Source organism: Leucoraja erinacea, chromosome 5, assembly GCF_028641065.1.
Source record: "Leucoraja erinacea ecotype New England chromosome 5, Leri_hhj_1, whole genome shotgun sequence".
Lineage (NCBI taxonomy): Eukaryota > Metazoa > Chordata > Chondrichthyes > Rajiformes > Rajidae > Leucoraja > Leucoraja erinaceus.
Genome location: NC_073381.1, coordinates 92,629,984 through 92,650,144, shown reverse-complemented (window position 1 = coordinate 92,650,144; position 20,161 = coordinate 92,629,984). Strand labels below are relative to the sequence as shown.

The following is a 20,161-nucleotide window of genomic DNA, read 5'->3' as shown; positions in this document are numbered from 1 at the left end:
GCAAATGGACTGGTTTGGTTGGAGCAGGTCCCTCAGCCTTCTGTGTTTCTGACCATATCCCTTATTCTCACAGTGATGTCTGAGATTGACTTCACAATTCACAACTCTTCAATCCTTTTGTCTCATACCTTTTTCTTCTCTGGCCTTAGTCCAACCATCTGCCTATCAGAAACTCTTCTCCCCTGTGTTCGCCTAATACCTGCCATGCTTTGTCCTGCCGCTCCTCTCTTCCAGCTTTCTTCCCTCTCCCTCCCCCCCCCCCACGTTACATTCAGACTGAAGAAGTGTCCCAGCCCCAAACGTCACCAATCCATATTCTCCAGGGATCCTGCATGGCCTGCTGAGTTACTCCAGCATTTTGTGTTTTTTTTGTAAAACAACATCTGTAGTTCCTTGTTCCGACAATCTGTTGGCACTGGATTGAGAATACCCGAGGAGAAACTTTTTCCCATCAGAAATATTTTCTCCTATGTGGGACGAATAATGCTCCTGGGCTTGTATGTGCTGTGGAAAGTTAACTTAAAACCTGTGGTGTGATCTGTCCACATCCACGCTAAACAATTAGGGCGGTACAGTGACGCAGCGATAGAGTTGCTGCCTTTATAGCGCCTGAGACCCAGGTTCAACCTTGACTCCGGTCGCTGTCTGTATGGAATTTTACGTTCTCCCCGTGACCTACATGGGTTTTCTCTGGGTGCTCCGGTTTCTTCCCACACTCCAAAGAAATGCAGGTTTGTAGGTTATTTGACTTGGTATAAATTAAATTGTCCCTAGTGTGTGTAGGATAGCATGTGTGCGATGATTGCTAGTCTGCGCGGACTCTGTGGGCAGAAGGGCCTGTTTCCGCAATGTATCTCTACACTAAACTTAAAAATGATTGCACATTGACTGTACTATTGTATCACAGATTTTGCTGCTTGTGTGTTTCATCTCTGCTGGAGATGTGCAGCTACCTTAGTGGTTATAATCACAATATCTTTTACTGGTCAACACCTACTAAAAGATGGAGTTTGGGCAGGTGGAGCAGCCAAATGAGTGAACTGCATTTGCATTACAACCTTCAGTTGTAGAGATATTGCCCACCGAGTCCATGCTGACCATTAATCACCTGTTCATACTAGTTTGATGTCATCCCACTTTCTCATCCACTCCCTACACACTAGGGGCAATTTAAAGAGACCAAGCAACCGGCAAATCCGCACGTCTTTGGCATGTGGGAAGAAACCAGAGCACCCAGAGGAAACCCACGCAATTACAGAGAGGACATGCAAACTCCATACAGACATTCAGGATGGAACCCAGGTCCCTGGTGCTGTAAGTGCAGCTCCACCCCTGAGCCATTGTGCCGCCCTGTGCCGTGATGAATCCTTTATTTTTAGTGCCCATGAAGTATTCCTCAACCCCTTCTCCAGTCTACCTATCAATTGTTTCAGTTTGGCATAGTAGAGCTGCTGTTTCATCGAGACAGAGACCCGAATTCGATTCTGACCTCGGGTGCTGTTTGTGTGGATTCTTCTCCCTGTGGCCCCTGGGTTTCCTGCAGGTGCTCAAGTTTCCTCGCACATCTCCATACGAGATGCTGTAAATGCAGAGATCTCTTGTGTCTCTAAACTAAACGCCAGAAGTCAGGATCGAACCCAGGTCTCTGGCGATGCGAGGCATCAGCTCTGCCACTGCCACTGTGCTGCCAGAACAGCAGATTCATCAGGGAAACGGGCCCTTTGGCCCGCCAACTCCACCCCGACCAACAATCATCCACGACATTAGTTCTCTCCCTACTTCCTACACACTAGGGGGCAATTCGCAGAGACCATTTAACCTGCAGACCCGCACGTCTTTGGGATGTGGGAGGAAGCCGGAGCTCGTGCAGGGACAACATGCAGACTCTGCACAGACAGCGCCCCAGGTCAGAATCCAACCTGGGTCTCTGGTGCTGTGAGGGAGTGGCTCTACCTACTGTACTACTGTACCACTGTACCGCCACCCTGATTGTAAACAAAATCTGAGCAAAATTCTGCGAAATCCCAGCAGCGTGAAAGGCGATGAATTTTGGGGCAGAAGCACACGCTGCACTCCAGGTCGGTCTTACCAGCGCCCATAAATAATTATAGCAGTTCTTCTATTTTTATATTCCAATTCCCTAGCCAAAAAAGGTTCATAAATTGCATTTGTCTCAATTACCTGCTGTGCCCGCATGTCAGTGTTTGGTCCCGGTTAAGTAGATCCCTGTGGAAAATCACCCACGTTCTTCATTAAGATAATCACCTGCCTTCTGACTCCTCCTACTCAAATGTATGACCTTGCACTTTGCTATATTAAACTTCATTTGCCATTTTTTTAGCCTAGTCACTCAAACTTTGTGCATATATCCTCTCTGCAGAATGCTCTTTTGACTATTCTCACATGATTAGCAAATGTGGTACCATGCACTGTGTCCCCATCTCAAAGTTATGAATATAGATGGTAAATGGCCCTTGGCTGGATATGCATTGCTTAGGGACACCCACTGGCGGTGTTTGTTTCACAATATTGTATGTGAAGAATATGGCACGACTTGCTGATTTGCTGAGTAGTTAAAAAACAAAATTAGGATGTCAAAATGTACCACTGTGTGTGTGTGTTTGTTGAGTTTATTGCCACATGTACCGAGTTACAGTGAAAAGCTTTTGTTGTGTGTTAACTAGTCAGCGGAAAGACAATACATGATTACAGTCGAGCCATCCACCGTATACAGATTCATGATAAAGGGAATTACGTTGAGTGCAAGGTTGTGTGTGTTCGTGCGTGTGTGTTGTTGTCGCTGTCCGATGCAGCTGGTATTTTCACTTTCACAAGAAGCGTGATTTAGTAACAATTTCCCCAACACTTCCTTTACATCGTGTGTGGGGTTTAACAGCGCTGCAGGTTTCCGATGAAACTTGCTTTGAGGTGGGAAACTGAAGAGTGTAGTTGACAGGAGTTTGTGTGACCGAAGACTTTGACCTGTGGTGTTGCCCGGAGATTGATACATTCGATAGAAAGCAGGTAGTAATGATTTAGATTTAAATGAAAGGTGCATGTTGGAGGTTTAGAGGCGATCAAAGCATGCGTGGGTCGGTGAGGATGAAACATTTAGTTTGTGGGAAGATGCTGGTGGTTCTGTCATTTGGGGGGGGTAAAAGGTACACAGCATGGGAACGGGCCTGTCGGAGCAAATAGTCCATGCCTACCAAGGTGCCTTCCTGAGCTAGCCCCAGGGGCGGCACAGTGGCGCAGCTGGTAGAGCTGCTTCCTCACAGAGCCAGAGATCTGGGTTTGATCATGATCTCGGTGTATGTGTGCGTGTGAAGTTTGCACGCTCTCTGTGTGACCGTGTGGGTTTGTTGTAAGTGCGCCGGTTTCCTCTCACGTCATTGTGCAGGTTTGTAGCGTCTTACCTAGTGTGTAGGGAGTGGATATAACATAGAACTTGTGTGAATGGGTCATCGGTAGTTGGCGTGGACTTGGTGTGCTGAAGGAGGCCCTGTTTCCGTATTGTATCTTTCATCAATCAATTTACCTGTTTTGTCTCCGACAGGAGCAAAGTCATCTTCCCTTATATTTGGTTCTGTTATTTACTTCTATTGGTTCGATCCCAATCCCTGTTTCTCCACAAACCTGGAGGAAAAATGCATTTTCCGTAGAACACAAAGCTCTGGAGTAGAAACATAGAAACATAGAAATTAGGTGCAGGACTAATCCATTCGGCCCTTCGAGCCTGCACCGCCATTCAATATGATCATGGCTGATCATCCAACTCCGTATCCCGTACCTGCCTTCTCTCCATACCCCCTGATCCCCTTAGCCACAAGGGCCACATCTAACTCCCTCTTAAATATAGCCAATGAACTGGCCTCAACTACCTTCTGTGGCAGAGAATTCCAGAGATTCATCATTCTCTCTGTGTGAAAAATGTTTTCCTCAACTCGGTCCTAAAAGATTTCCCCCTTACCCTTGAACTGTGACCCCTTGTTCTGGACTTCCCCAACATCGGGAACAATCTTCCTGCATCTAGCCTGTCCAACCCCTTAAGAATTTTGTAAGTTTCTATAAGATTCCCCCCTCAATCTCGGAGGAGGACATGGATAGGCAATGTTTTGGGTTGAGACCATTTTTCAGGCTGAGGAGGTTGCCTATCCATGTCCCCCAGAGATGCTGCCTCACCCGCTGAATTACTCCAGCACTCTGTGATCTGCACAAGATTCCAGCTGCAGATTCGGCAGCTTATGTCAGCATTTTTCAGTTTTGTTCTTGCACACTCTACTGTTCCCCGCTCTGCCTAAGTTTCACCATGTGGTCTGTAACTTGTGGCAAATGTGGTTTCTTTTGATGTGGTCGATGTCGAAGCTTCGTTTTTTTGGCAGTTCTCCCAGTTGAAGAAATTGGTTGTTGACCTGATTCAAGTCCATTCCCAACTTTGTGAATGTTGTTGTCTTGGACGCAACTTCGTGTTTTATTTGGCAAACGTTTCAGACTGGATTTGATCTGTCAAACGAATGTAGCAGATGCTGTGAGAAATATTCAACTGTAGAGAGAGTTAAAATTTAATCATAGTCATATAGTGTGGAAACAGGCCCAACTTGTCCACATCGATTAATGTCCCATTTACACTAGTCCCACCTGCCCAGGTTTGGCCCATTATTGTTCCTCTAAACCCATGTCCTCTGGTGTTAAAGAAGGAACTGCAGATGCTGGAAAATCGAAGGTAGACAAAAGTGCTGGAGAAACTCAGCGGGTGCAGCAGCATCTATGGAGCGAAGGAAATAGGCAACGTTTCGGTCCGAAACGTTGCCTATTTCCTTCGCTCCATAGATGCTGCTGCACCCGCTGAGTTTCTCCAGCACTATGTCCTCTGGTTCTCAATTCCACTGCTCATGACAAGAAACTCCCCGGGAATACCTGATCTATTCCATTCAAACTTAAAACTATTGACCTGAAGCATCAATAATTGTCCTCTCCAAAGATGGTGTCTCGTTTGCTATGTCACATTCAGCATTTTCTGCTCTTTAGATTTTCTCCAAGAGCAGTATCTAATAATGGCCTTTGTAGCAGCAGATTTTTCAGATCTTTCAGGAAATTAACTCCCTAGCCACTAATTGGACGAGAGGGGATAAGGGGAATATCTTCGGTACGCATGCAAGCTGCCTCAGAGACTTTCAGAGCTTCTACTTTCATAAAGCTTCAGCACACAGTTTTTTAATGAATATATTTTTCCTTTGCCCGTAAACAGTAAGATACTCCAAGATTTTCCGACTTGTCCAGCAATCTTCTGTGAACCTCCAGCGCATTGCTTCAGATACTGGAAAACTCCCATGTCAAGGGGTCTTCTTCACAAAGAGCAATGACATGCTTGACCTCAACGGTGGAACATGGTCGACGATGGATAAACCTTAGTCCCTCTCCTGTCCAACACGATCCCCCTAAACTAACACGCAAGCAGTTAAGCTGCATAAACACGCCCCAAGACACGTCATACAATCCCACCCACATTATAACGGGCTGGCTAAAATTTAAAGGACCACATGCCATCCACAATGACATGCAAAATAGGCCAAATGGCCACTACAGCCTTTTCAAGAAAATGTTCTTCGGTAACCCCAAACCATTAGAGCTCCAGTTCTTGGACACCGTTCTTGTAAACTAAGTAACTAATCAAACCTTATTTCTCAGTAAATGGGTTAGGAAACGAGTCGTTTCATATTTGTGTATATTTCCTTTGCCCGTAATGTTTTATCTCCGTGGATTGTCACCTTGTCGTGGTGGAGCTTGTGTGGACCTGAGAGCGATGCCGTTTGGAGCTATGCTCCTGGTAGGGCCACCCATGGTCAAGGGGTAGGTCTCGGACAAAGTGCAATCCAACCAAGACCTCAACGGTGGAACAGGCGGAAGACGATGGCTGATCTTAGTGGAGCGTCACAACGGCTGGAAAGGCGGATGAAGGCTGCAGCAGAAAAGGGTCACCGGTCGTCTTGGACTCCATGCCACTGGATCCTGACCCAGATCTGTCCAGGACCATGTGGTGGCTGTCTGTGCACCAGTCTCCCCACGTTAAACAAAGTCACGCACAGGCATCCTCCATATAGGGAATAGCACCCTGGAGACACCCATGGTCAGCCATGACCGAAGGGGGCCTGAGAAGAATGTTTTATGCTTGTTATTTAACATGTGCTGAGGTACAGTGAAAAGTTGTATTTTGCATGCATTCCAATCAAATGTGATAATATACATAAATGCAATTAAGCCAAACTCAAGTACAATAGGTAGAGCAAAGGGGGATACAGGCCTTGGCACGTTGTAACTTCATTAGAAGCAAGTGTTTGATATTTACCCAAGTGTAGGAAGGAAATGCAGATGCTGGTTTACACCAAAGATAGACACAAAATGCTGGAGAAGCTCGGCGGATTACCTTGCCCGTAATCATTTGTGACTCTTCAATAAACCCAATAAATGCCTGGCACATTGAATGTTATACGAAAGTTAATCTCGGTATCACCAGTGCCCATTCACCAGTGTGGATTTGTGATCAAGCATCCTGCCAATGGCATTTGAACAGGATGTAGATTTGCACTTTAGAAAGAAAATCAGGATCTAAGAAATGTGCCAAAATCAAGTTCTTGGCATTTGTTCACATTCAGGTCAGATTACAGAGGTTCTTTAAGGACATGCTGCTTTGCTTTTTAGTGTTGACTGCAACATTGTGAAAATGCTTTCTAACACAGCTTCTGGCACTGCTTGCCAGCAGAAATGTTCCTAGAGATGCCGTGCGTTGCGTAGAACATGGATCAGTGCAGTTAAGGAACAGACCTTTCGGCCCACGATGCCTGTGCTGAACTCGACGCCAGATTAAATCAATCCCTCTTGCCTGCCCATGATCCATATCCCTCCGAAGTTAGACGGAAAATGCTGGAGTGGCTCAGTAGGACAAACAGCATCTCCGGGGAGAAGGAATGGGCGACGTTTCAGGTCGAGACGCTTCTTCAGAAAATGTCCAAGATTTTAGAGACCTGTATTGGTTAATCTACTCGAGTGTAGATGTTGTGGGGATGAGCAATAGAGGAAGGCATCTTTTGAGAGGTAATGTGCCAGTGTTATAGATGGATGACTTCCAGCAGAACTAGTCAGCTCTGATGTTGCAGATGTTGGAAGAACTCAGCAGATCTGGCAGCATCTGTGGAGGGAATGGACGGAAGACGTTTCGGGTCGGGACCCTACAGACTGGAGGAACTCGTACAGCATCTACGGAGGGAATGGACAGAGGACATTTTTCGATCGGGGCCCTTTTCCGGATTTTAGAGGTTAAGTTAGGAGGTGAGGTTGCCTGAATGTGGTCTCAATTCCCTTGAGTAGACCAAACTAAGGCCAGATATGTACTACCTTGTTTCCTGTCGTGGGAATCGTGGACAAAGGCCATGATCTGAGCAAGAGCACAGTATTTGAGCATCTCCTGACCTGCTGAGTTCCCACAGCACTTTATAGTTTACTCAAGATTCCAGCATCTGCAATTCCTTGTGTTTCTGAATGGCTTGTCTGTTCTGCTTCTGTGATCTAATTTGGTGGGACATTAGAAAAAAGGGGAGGTGAATGTGAAGTGCAGCTTTAATTAGACTGCTGAAGTAGGGCAAGGTGACCAACACCAGGGAGAATTCTTGTTCTTGAACGGTGGCACAGCAGTAGAATTGCTGCTTCGCTGGGCCAAGGACCCGGTTTGATCCCGACTATGGGTGCTGTCTGTGTGGAATCGGCATGTTCTCCCAATGACCGCGTGAGTTTTCTGCGGGTGCCCTGGTTTCCTCCCACGTTCCAAAGGTGCATATTGTCCCTAGTGTGTAGGATAGAACTAGTGTATGGGTGATCGTTGGTCGGCCAAATAAATTGTTTCCACGCTGTATCTCTAAAACTAAAACTAAAAGCTAAGTCAAATACTGCTATTCAGTTTTCTGGTGGATTTAATTAAAAATGAACTTGGAACCTTCCTTGGCCAAATTAATCTGCTGATGATGCATTGAGTGATCCTGCCTGTATCCTGTGAATAATTCTGGGCACCACACCCTTGGCTAATTGGTGATAGGGGTAGGGCAGCATACATTTGCTGGATCGTTACCTGCTTTCTGAGATGAAGTGGCGATATGGCACCGACTAGTATCAATCCCTGGAGTTTAGAAGGTTGACAGTGAGATTAGTTTCAAGCGACTTAAGGCAATATGTGGAGAGACTAGAAACTGCTGGTCCGTGTTTGTGACGGCAGTACATGGAATAGCGATAGGTTATCTCTCCCAGCTAAAAGGGCTAAGACTCGGGAGCACAGACAAAAAATATTATAAAGGACTCGGTTTGCCTTTGCGTTTAATATTGTCATGTGTACCGAGGTACTGTGAAAAGCTTTGTTTTGAATGCTATCCAATCAAATCAGATACAAAGATACAATTCAGCCAAATTCAAGTACAACAGGTAGAGCAAATGGAAAAATTGAGAGTGCAGGATATAGCCAAAATAGAGATTTAAGAGTGGGCCGACTGTATCGGATGATAATCGACCCAGCACGTAAAGAGTCACCATGCTCTGCAACCATCCTGCCAGGCCTCCAGTCTTTGACATTTCCACCTGGGAAAAAAGGTTCTGACTGTCTACCCTATCTATGCCTCTCGATTTTGTATACTTCCATGGGCTCGGACCGCTGACACTTCAGAGAAAACAACCCAAATTTGTGCAGCCTCTCCCTGTAGCTGATACGCTCTAATCCAGGCATAATTCTGGTAAACCTCCTCTGCACCCTCTCCTTCTTTCGTGTGGCGTGCACAGCCTAAAGTTGTTGGACAACTTGTTCTATTTGATCTTCCGTTTGTGCACGTCGAGTTGATTGCTTTAGTCGAAACAGGGCGGACCACGTGAAGGTTGCAATCTTCCACCCCACCCTCTCCTAAGCCTCCACATCCTTCCTGTATTGGGATGACCCATGCAATACTCCCAAGTGTAGCAAATTTGTCCCTAACCAAAGACTTCTACTTAAGGTGTCTTTTGGGTGAAATCGTAGTGGAAATTATCCTCTGTGCATGAAATGTGGAATGCTTTGTGACAAACCAAGTTAATTAATTTTACAATCTGATGCTGACAAAATAAAATGGCAAAGCTTTCTTGCTGTGTGCCGGTTACAGTGTGTTTGAGTCTCAAATCGGTCAGGAATAGGAGACAGGCCTGAGAGGAAATTGGCCGACTTTTATTCCCAGATATAGTCAAAATGCCGCTGAGAAGCCGGGGCCAGGGCCCCGCTGGTCGGAGGTGGAGCCTCACGGGTCGACAAACAGACCCTGGGTCAGCGGAGCCCGCGTGCTGGGGCGTGGGTCAGTGCCACGGAGGCGTCTGGAGAGGAAATAGTGGAGATGTTGGTGTGGTGGTCTACGACGGACCACATGAAGTGAGGACGTCGCTGCCGAGGGAAGGAACAAAGGAGGACCCGGCGTGGGGTGGGGGGAACTGCTGTGGGGGAGCTACCGTGAGGGGGGTGGGGTGGGGGGCTGCTGGGGGGGGAGGGGAAAAATGCTGTGATGAAGGGGAGAGCAAAGGGCAACCTGGCATGGGGGTACTTTGTACGCACCCTTTATGGGTGACTATTTGCATACCTTGGGTCTGCAAGCAAAAAATTTCACTGTGACTTGTCACGTGACAACACCGTATTCAATTTAATTCCTGAATTCCTGATCATTTGAAGGTATTTGTGAATATAATTATGCTTTACTTTCTTCTATATGTGTGGATTTGTCCTGTATCCTTTACTGCCTTGGGTAAATAATCTCCCAAATTCCACACCAGACTAACAAGTGGACTTGAGGGGAAAATGTCCAAACTTCCCTTATTATCATGTGTACCAAGGTACAGTGAGATTTCCTATATGGATCAGTGAGGTTATTGTCACACATTAATATGTTTCCCAGTTAATATATAATGCATAGAAACACTGAGTAGCAATGTTACAAAATTTTGAGATTTTAAAAATCAAGTCTGCAATTTATCCCATCAGATAAAGCATAACAATAAGTTTAATTTGACACCAAATTCACTTTCATATCTCAAGTATTAAAAAAGTTATGGCCATTTTCATACTCGGAAATTAGCATCTTGTTCCCTATTGATTTTCAATGGACATTACAAAAAAGCTGTGATCTTGGATAATCAAAAGCCCATTTCTTAACGAAAGATTAACATTTTTAAATAGCCTAAGTGTCCAAAGATTATTCACAAATAATTCACAATATAACATGATTTTTATATCTAATTTACATTAATTTATAGGCCAAATGGAAGGAATTTAGTGTTCAATTGCTGTAAATAAATGCCCATTTAAATCGGCTTTCTAGTGGGTTCATGTGAACGCGCGCTGGTTTAGAATGTTGACATCGCGCTGGATTAATGCCCTCAAATGCCGAGAAAAATACTGCGGGATATAAAAAGCCCAAAATGAACTACTCGCTATAGATAACTTGATATATAGGGTTATATATATGCCCCATTTAATGTAAAAATAAGGTACATACCTTTAATTGTTTGCTTTATAAAACCCTGGGGCTGCGAGAGGTTGCGGAATGAGACAGTAATTTTAAACTATTATAACTATATTATCGAGGCCTATAAAACTAATAATACCTTTTGCGACCGGGTCTTGCAGCGATTTTTCGTTAATGATTTACTAGGCTGAACATCTGCGATTAGTACAGCCTAGTAAAAATCGCGTTTTAAACCCGCCCCCTCCAAACAGCGCCAAAATCGTGGACCTGGCTGTGGGCAGATTCCCAATGGCGATTCAGGTAGGTTTTGTAACATACCTACACTGAGTCCATATGCAAAAGTCGCTGGGTTTTGGTGCCAACTCACAGTCCCAGCTGCAGCTGACCATAAAGGCCTATTGCAGCCGTCGCCTCCATCCGGTCGTCCCTCTCCTCGCCCAGCTGTGCTCGACCTTCATGCCCTGTGTGGGCACCTCGCACAACCGACCTTGAGGGTGCGGAGGGCAAGACCCCAACCCACGGTTCTTCTTGCCCGGCCTCCTCCACCGTTGCTGACTCCCTCCGCTTCCTCTCCGATGCTCGGTCTTCCGGGCGACCCCCTCACACTTCTGCGCCGGGCAAGCCGGACATGCTGTTGGGGTATGGCTGCAGCTTGCCAGGAGCTACAGCAGCGGGTGGCTTTACCAAGCACACTCTAACATGGCTGTGTAATCAAGCGTTGCTGGCTGCCTTCCTGAAGGTGTGCAGCAACCCTTTGTATCTTGATGAAAACACAATGTGCAGGTGGATCCAAGTGAGTCCGGCAGCATCTGTGGAGGGAATAGACAGGCGATGTTTTGGGTCGGGACCCCTCTTCAGCACAAGGAACTGCGGCTGCTGGAATCTTGAGCACAACACAGCGTGCTGGAAGAACTCGAGGCACCCGAAACGGCACCTGTCCATTCCCTCCACAGGTGCTGCCCTGACCTGTTGAGTTCCTCTAGCACTTTGCAATTTGTTCAAGATTCCAGCCGCTGCAGTCTCCTCTCTCGGTCCTTGTGTCTCCTCTCTCGGTCGAGCTTTTGCCATGCTCGCTCTCCAACTCTCAATTACAAAAGCTTTCCACTGTACCTCGGTACACGTGACAATTAACTCAACTCAATACAGAATAGTAGGAAAGAACTGCAGATGCTGGTTTAAATCGAAGGCAGACACAAAATGCTGGAGTAACTCGGCAGAACCTCTGGAGTGAAGGAATGGGGGACATTTCGGGTCGCGACCCCTCTTCAGACTGAATCTGAAGAAGGGTCTCGACCCGAAACGTCACCCATTCCTTCTCTCCAGAGATGCTGCCTGTCCAGCTGAGTTACTCCAGCATTTTGTCTTTACCTTCAATGCAGAAAAGGCTTCCTTGTGGTGTCTCCGTGCCCTTGTACAATGTGAGGCAGGCATCACCACTCCATTGTGGTGCCACCCAGTGATTAGGCCACTCACTATTCAAACCCTCGGGGGTAGGGTCACGTGACTGGGTAATGGCAGGATGGAGTTGTCATGAGGTTTAGGGGTGTGCCCTAGTATAAGTATTGAGCCCCGGGTCAGCCTTCCCCCATTCGTGTGTTGTTCTCTTTACTTCAGCAATAAAGATCACTTTGATTCACCACGCACGGTTTGCTTATTCGCCCGCTATACCAAGCACAATATGATCCAACCACCAAATGCAGTTGTAATCAAAGCTTTAAGAAATTCTTGGTGTGAAATGGTGACCACTGCCTGGCAAGAAGGCATGTCATTTTAACCTGATATCTTTTTTCGAATGCCATCAGCTGGAAAGAACAGCTGTGTCTCATGACGGGGACTATCTCTCAGAATCTCTCATAACACGAGCGCTAAATTTTTCAGGATGACTATTCACTGACTAGAGTTTCCCAAAAGAAAATCACTTTCCCATAATGTTTTTAGCTTTGTTTTAGTTTAGTTTATTGTCACATGCACTGAGGTACAGTCAAAAGCTTTTGTTGTGTGCTAACCAGTCAGCGGAAAGACAACACATGATTTACACACGAGCCATCCATGGTACATGGTGCAAGGTACATGATAAAGGAAATAACATGAATAACGTTTAGTGCAAGGTAAAAGTCCAGTAAAGTCTGATCAAGGATAGTCCGAAGGTCTCCAATGAGGTAGATAGTAGCTCAGGACTGCTCTCCAGTTGTTGGTAGGATGATTCAGTTGCCTGATAACAGCTGGGAAGAAACTGTCCCTGAATCTGGAGGTGTGCGTTTTCACACTTCTCTACCTCGAGCTTGATGGGAGGGGAGAAGAGGGAGTGTGACTGGTCCTTGATTATGCTGGTGGCTCTGCCGAGGCACTGTGTGGATGGAGTCAATGGAAGGGAGGTTAGTTTGTGCGATGGTCTGGGCTGTGTCCACAGTTCTCTGCAATTCCTTGTGGTCTTGGACGGAGTTGTTCCCAAACCATGCTGTGGTGTATTTTTTTTGATTAAATGCTCGCTGTGCTTTACCTTTGCTACTAGTAAGCGTATTGTCTGAATTCTTGTGGTGAGATCATTCTCTCTAATAATAATCAGTGACCCGGTTACTCAACTGGATACTGGTGTCACAGACTCTGAAACCGCACACTGTCTTGTGGTTACAGACAACTTCAGTTACCGTACATTCTGACTGGTGAAAAATGAAAGTCGTTTCATACTGGTGCTGTTGCTGTTCGAATGCGAACTACAGAAGGTAGAAGATTGCAACACAGGAACAGGCCCTTCAGCCCACAATGTCCGTGCTGAACATGGTAGAAACATAGAAAATAGGTGCAGGAGCCCTTCGAGCCAGCGCCGCCATTCAACATGATCAAGGCTGATCATCCAAAATCAGTACCCCGTTTCGGCTTTTTCCCCCATATCCGTTGATTCCCTTAGCGCTAAGAGCTAAATCTAACTCTTGAAACAATGATGCCAGGTTAAACTAATCTCCTCTGACTGCACCGGATCCATTCCCCAGTCATTCCCTCTTCCCTCGTGTCCCACTGGGCAGGAGATCCAGAAGCTTGAACACTTGCGCCACCAGACTCGGGAACAGCTTCTTTCCCTCTATTAATAGGTTTCTGAAGGGTCCTCCCATAAGCTAGGTACTGTCCCAGTTGTCCAACCTACATATTGCAGACATTGGACTTTATCCTTGGAACTGCTGCGCTACAATGCTGAAAGTTATAGTTTGCACTCTGCTATATTTCTCTTTGCCGTACCTGTTGTACTTGTGCATGACTGGATCGTACATGTGTGTAGTATGATTTGACTGGATAGCATGCAAACAAGAACTTCTTACTCCTGCAGTACAAGTGACAATAATATACCAATATTAGGCTTCGCTTCTTGAGCCCGCTGAGATGTCACTTCTTGCATTCTCTCTCATGATCATAAGATCATAAACGATTGGAGCAGAATTAGACCACTCGGCCCATCACGTCTACGCCACCATTCAATCATGGCTGATCTATCTCTCCCTCCTAACCCCATTCTCCTGCCTTCTCCCCATAACCTGTGACACCCGTACTAATCACAAATCTATCTATCTCTGACTTAAATATATCCACTGACTTGGCCTCCACAGCCTTCTGTGGCAAAGAATTCCACAGATTCACCACTCTCTGACTAAAGAAATTCCTCCTCATCTCCTTGCTAAAAGAGCGTCCTTTAATTCTGATAGACTCTCCCACTAGTGGAAATATCCTCTCGACATGCACTTTATCCAAGCCTTTCATGATTCTGTACGTTTCAATGAGGTCCCCCCCTCATTTATCTAAACTCCATTGAGTACAGGCCCAGTGCCGTCAAACGCTCATCATATATGTTAACCTACTCATTCCTGGGATTATTCTTGTAAACCTCCTCTGGACCCTCTCCAGAGCCAGCACATCCTTCCTCCGATATGGTGCCCAAAATTGCTCTCAATATTCCAAATGCAGCCTTACCAGCACCTTATAGAGCCTCAGCATTACATCCTTCATGAGTAATCTGTTAATAAACCATGCACATTTCAGGGATACAGGGCCTTTTGTTGCCCATGTGCATAACTGTAATACATTTTTCTCTTGGATGGTCCAGTTAAATTCCATTGCTGGTTGCCGTTGAGTTAATTAGGATCTCTGGTTTTCTGGCAGCAAGAGTAGTTACGAAGGAACTATTTAGTTCAGCACTGGAATTTTATGTAGGGGAGAAAGGAAGCAGATGTGTGTAGTTCAGACATTCACCAAATTCTTCTGTGCCCACAAAGGGAATTCTAAAATAGTCAGCGAGGACCTTGGTAACTTGAAGAGTGCAGCTCTTCCCAGTAATGGAGAATGTGAGGTTCGCAGAGAAAAGTGTGAGCCAGAAGCTGAACTGAGGCAGCACAGTGATGCAGCTGGTAGAGCCACTGCCTCACCGTGCCCGAGAACCCGGGTTAAATCCTGACCTCGGGTGTTGTCAGTGTGGGTGGAGTTTGCACGTTCTCCCCGTGACCACGTGGATTTCCTCCCAGTGTTCCAGTTTCCGGCCACATACCAAGGGTGTGCGGGTTTTTAGGTTAATTAGCCTCTGTAAATTTCCCCAAGAGGTGGGTGAGAAAGTGGGACAACACAGAACTAGTGTGAACGGGTGATCGATGGTCGGTGTGGGCTGAAGGACCTGTTTGCATGCTGTATCTTTCAATCGGTCTTTTGGACATGTGCATGGATATGGAGGGATAGACAATAGGTGCAGGAGTAGGCCATTCGGCCCTTCGAGCCAGCACCGCCATTCAATATGATCATGGCTGATCATCCACAATCAGTGCCCTGTTCCTGCCTTCTCCCTATATCCCCCGACTCCGCTATTTTTAAGAGCCCTCTCTAGCTCTCTCTTGAAAGCATTTAGAGAACCTGCCTCCACCACCCTCTGAGGCAGAGAATTCCACAGACTCACCACTCTCTGTGAGAAAAAGTGTTTCCTCGTCTCCGTTCCAAATGGCTTACTCCTTATTCTTAAACTGTGGCCCCTGGTTCTGGACTCCCCCCAACATCGGGAACATGTTTCCTGCCTCTAGCGTGTCCAAGCCCTTAACAATCTTGCATGTTTCAATGAGATCCCCTCTCATCCATCTAAGCCCAGCTGCTCCATTCTCTCAGCATATGACAGCCCCGCCATCCCGGGATTTAACCTTGTAAACCTACGCTGCACTCCCTCAATAGCAAGAATGTCCCTCCTCAAATTAGGGGACCAAAACTGCACACAATACTCCAGGTGTGGTCTCACTAGGACTCTGTTCAACTGCTCTTTGCTCCTATATTTGATTCCTCTTCTTAGGTCCTCTCCCACATCAAATCTAGCATCCCTGCCTCACTGGACTCTCATCAATTTGCATACAGGGCAAATAGATCAACAGAGGATGCCATCTCTCTGGCTCTTCACACTGTCCTGACTCACCTGGACAGACAGGGCATATGTACGTGAGGATGCTCTTCATTGACTATAGCTCTGCATTCAATTGGGTCATCCCCACCAAGCTCACCACCAAACTCCACCAGCTAGGCCTCAGCTGGCCGATATGTGGTTGGATCCTGAATTTTCTGACGGAGCGACCGCAGGCAATAATACTGGGCCCGCACCTGTCCTCCACTATCACCCTGAGCACCGGCACACCACAGGGCTGTGTACTGAGTCCCATGACTCCCTCTTCACTCACGACTGTGTTCCTGCATTCGACACCAACACCATCGTGAAGTTTGCAGACGACACAACAGTGATTGGGCTGATCACCAACGGTGATGAAACAAAATACAGAGCGGAGGTGCAGAACCTGGCGGACTGGTGCACACGTAACAACTTGTCACTAAACACCTCCAAGACCAAGGAGCTGATTATTGACTTCAGGAGGTCCCATAATGGAGAATACGCCCCAATCTCCATTTACGGGAAAGTGTGGAGAGAGTGTCCAGCTTTAAGTTTCTGGGCACTCACATTTCAGAAGACCTCACATGGTCCACCAACACCGTTGCGCTGGTCAAGAAGGCACAGCAACGACTGTTCTTCCTGAGGACATTAAAAAAGATTGGTCTGCCCCAACAGCTGCTGACAACGTTCTACCGCTGCACCACAGAGAGCATATTAACGTATGGCATCTCTGTGTGGTATCTCAGCTGCACGGAGGCGGAGAGGAGAGCTCTTCAGCGCGTCGTCCACAGAGTGCAGAGGATTATTGGGACAGAGCTACCAGCCTTGGAGGGCATCTACCACACACGGTGCCTCAGGAAAGCAGTCAGCATCCATAAAGACTCCTCACACCCTTGTAACGGACTGTTCGAACTACTTCCCTCCGGCAGACGTTACAAGGCCTTCTACGCCCGAACCTCCAGACTCAGAAACAGCTTCATTCCCAGAGCTATAGCGGCTCTGAACCGGCCCTGCTGAGTGCCCCCCACCCCCCTGGACTGGCTCCCTCGAATGGTCACGTCACACAGATTATTTATTTATTTTACTTTTCTTTTACATCGGTTGGAAGCTGCATACTAAATCTTGTTGCACTGGTGTGCAATGACAATAAAATATATTATTATTATTAAAAAGGCCAACATGCCATTCGCTTTCTTCACTGCCTGCTGTACCTGCATGCTTACTTTCATAGACTGATGTACAAGGACCCCCAGATTCCGTTGTACTTCCCCTTTTCCAAATTTGAAGTATTTTAGATAGTAATCTAATTTAGATAGGGATTATGTGCAGGCAAATAAAAGATGGTCTTGGCATTATGTACAGCACAGACATTGTGGGCTGTTCTTGTGCTGAACTGTTTAACGTTCTATCAATTAGTAATACCAAGTCGTGAACTAGCTGAACCTGGTAAGCCTTGGTTCCAGGTTTAATTCATGGTCAGCATGATTTATTTAAAAAAACGTAATTTAATTTATTTCATTGTTTCATTGCTTCAGTTCCTATCCATGACCTTGCTCCTTCCTATTCCTGAAACTACCTCTGGTTATACGACCCTCCAAGATCTCTGTGCTCCCCTGATCTCTGATTTCAATGGCTGCACATCCAATGGCTTGTGCTTCAAGCTGACTGTGACCAAACCTCTGGCATCACCTCAAAGTGTCTCCAAACTTCCCAAACTACCTCTAACCTTGGCTTTTATCATTTCTGCTCAGAGCTCGGCCTGTCAAAATCTCACACAGTTCCGATGAGGACACCTGTGCCACTTTCCTGGGCCTTGCTACTGAAATAAGTGTTTTTATCTCTTCAGGGATCGCATCGGGTTCAGTGAAGCAATGTGAAAATGGCGCCAAAAACCTGGCAACTCTTGCATGTGGACTCAGTGGGCTGTTTCCATGCATTCAGTAGATAATTGGGGATTGTCCTTGTTTATAGCAACAATGAATATTCAAAAAATGAATGTACCTTGGTACACGTGATAATAAATGAACCATTAAACCACTGAATCCAGAGCAATGCAAGTTTCCATCCAAGCCCATTGGAAGTGCATCACACTGGCTTCAGAGCTGTACGCAGGCTGAGAGAAATGCTGGCATTGTCCATGTAGTCTCTGAGCTCGGCAGTCTCTAAGACTCAACTACCATGGAATGTGTGGGCCTTGAGAGAATCCAGGCATACTGATAACAGCTTCTTCCCCTCCGTTATCTGGCTTCTAAACAGTCCTTCCATCAGCTGGTGTACTGTCCGATTCACCTCTACCCCATTGCGGACATTGGGCTTTGTCTGTGGAACTGGTGCGCTACAATGCTGGGAACTATATTCTGCACTCTGTGTCTTCCGCTTTGCTCTACCTATGAGTTGAGTTTGACTTTGTATCTATCCATAGTCTTATCTGAGGATTGGATAACATGCAAAACATAGCTCTTCACAGTACTTGAGTTTTGTTAGTTGTAATTATATCTGACTGGATAGCGAGCAAAACAAAGCTTTTCACTACACCTCACAATAATAGTAAACCTAAACCATTTGAAAGATTTTTTGCAAATGAATTCATTTAATCTTGTGTGGGAAAGAACTACAGGTGCTGGTTTAGACCGAAGATAGACACAAAGTGCTGGAGTAACTCAGCGGGTCAGGCAGCACAGCATATCTGGAGAGAAGGAATGGGTTATGTTTTGGGTCGGAAGAACAAGGAAGACTGAGGGAGACTGTAGCGTGGGATGATGTAGTGAGTGGAGGAAGTACAGAAGCGGACCAGAGACAGGCGGGCAGCAAGTGTGCACAATCCTGTAGGGCTGAAGGTGCAAACTAGTTTCCTTGCTGGCAGAGACTGGAATGAACTGTCTAGAAAGCATGGATATGAAAGGAATGCATCACGTGCAGGCAGAGGAGATTAACTTGGCATTAAACAAATTGGAATCCACATAGATATTGCCCTTGTGTGGGAATGAACTGCAGATGCTGGTTTAAACTGAAGATACATTCAACTGAAGACAGCATTTCTGGAGAAAAGGAATGTGTGTTGTTTCAGGTGGAGACCCCTGTTGTCTGATAGCCACACTTCTGCATCTCACCAAATTCTGTGTTATTGGGTGGCGCAGCTGGTCGAGCCGCTGCCTCACGACGCCCGAGACCCACGTTCGACCCTGACCTCGGGTGCTGTTTGTGCGAAGTTTGCATGTTCTCCCTGTGATGGCATGGGTTTCCTACAGGTCCTCCAGTTTCCTCCCACATCCCAAAGACATCTGGGTTTGTAGGGTCATTGACCTGTATTTGTAGCCTCTGTAATTGTCCTTAGTGTGAGGGGAGTGGATGTGAAAGTGGGATAACATAAAACCAGTGTGAATGGGTGATCAAAAAGCTGGATTAACTCAGCAGGTCAGGCATCATCTCTGGAGAGAATAGGGATAGGCGACGTTTTGGGTCGAGACCCCTTCTTCAGACTGAGAGTCAGGGGAAAGGGAAACAAGATATATAGACGGTGATGTGAAGAGATAGAGAACAAATGAATTAAAGATATGCAAAAAAGTGACAATGCTAAAGGAAACAGGCTGTTGTTAACTGTTTGCTGGGTTAGAATGAGGACCGAAGGGCCGAAGGGCCTGTATCCATACCGTATTTTTGAATCAATCAAATCAAAATAAATATGTCTTCACCGTTTTCTTTACGCTGATGAGGCATTAATGGTGATAACGACATGAGCTTGTTGCTACAGTTTTTCAATAAATGGACTTTGAATTCCTTTAGTGACTTTAAAATATTTTTGATTGTTTGATAAAGCATCAGTCCATACTGTGTAAACTAACCAACATTGTTTTTCACTTGCAGGCTCGTCAGCAAAGGCTCTTGTGAGTTTGAAAGGTAAGGCTTGTTTCTTTTTCCAACAGTAAAATCTCCCTGATGCCTCCCATTTAAAGCATCAAACGCTGTGTAGTGGAGCTGTGTGCAGGGTAAAAGTCTGTGTGCAGACTGTTTCCCAGTGCCACACTCAAAGCGATCTTTCTGTGCTGTTGCATTAAAAGATGCTGCTGGATTCATAACTGGACAGGGCTTACCAGCAATCATTTCACGTTGGAGCCTTTCGGGCTTGGCATAGAGAATGAATCATAGAGAATGAATGCAGATGCTGGGATCTTGAACTAAACACATAGTGCAGGAGGACAGGCCGCTGATCTGAAGAAGTGTCCCAGCCTGAAACCTTATCTGTCCA

The 20,161-nt window shown here is 46.1% G+C and overlaps 1 protein-coding gene across 1 annotated transcript in view; it reads left to right on the top strand.

Annotated features, from left to right (window-relative positions):
- lin9 (lin-9 DREAM MuvB core complex component) overlaps window positions 1–20,161 on the top strand; it is a 74,047-nt gene that overhangs the window by 20,448 nt on the left and 33,438 nt on the right. Inside the window, exon 2 of the mRNA XM_055636251.1 lies at window positions 19,780–19,812. Coding sequence (XP_055492226.1) covers window positions 19,780–19,812 — 33 coding nt within the window. The remainder of the gene's footprint in view (window positions 1–19,779; window positions 19,813–20,161) is intronic.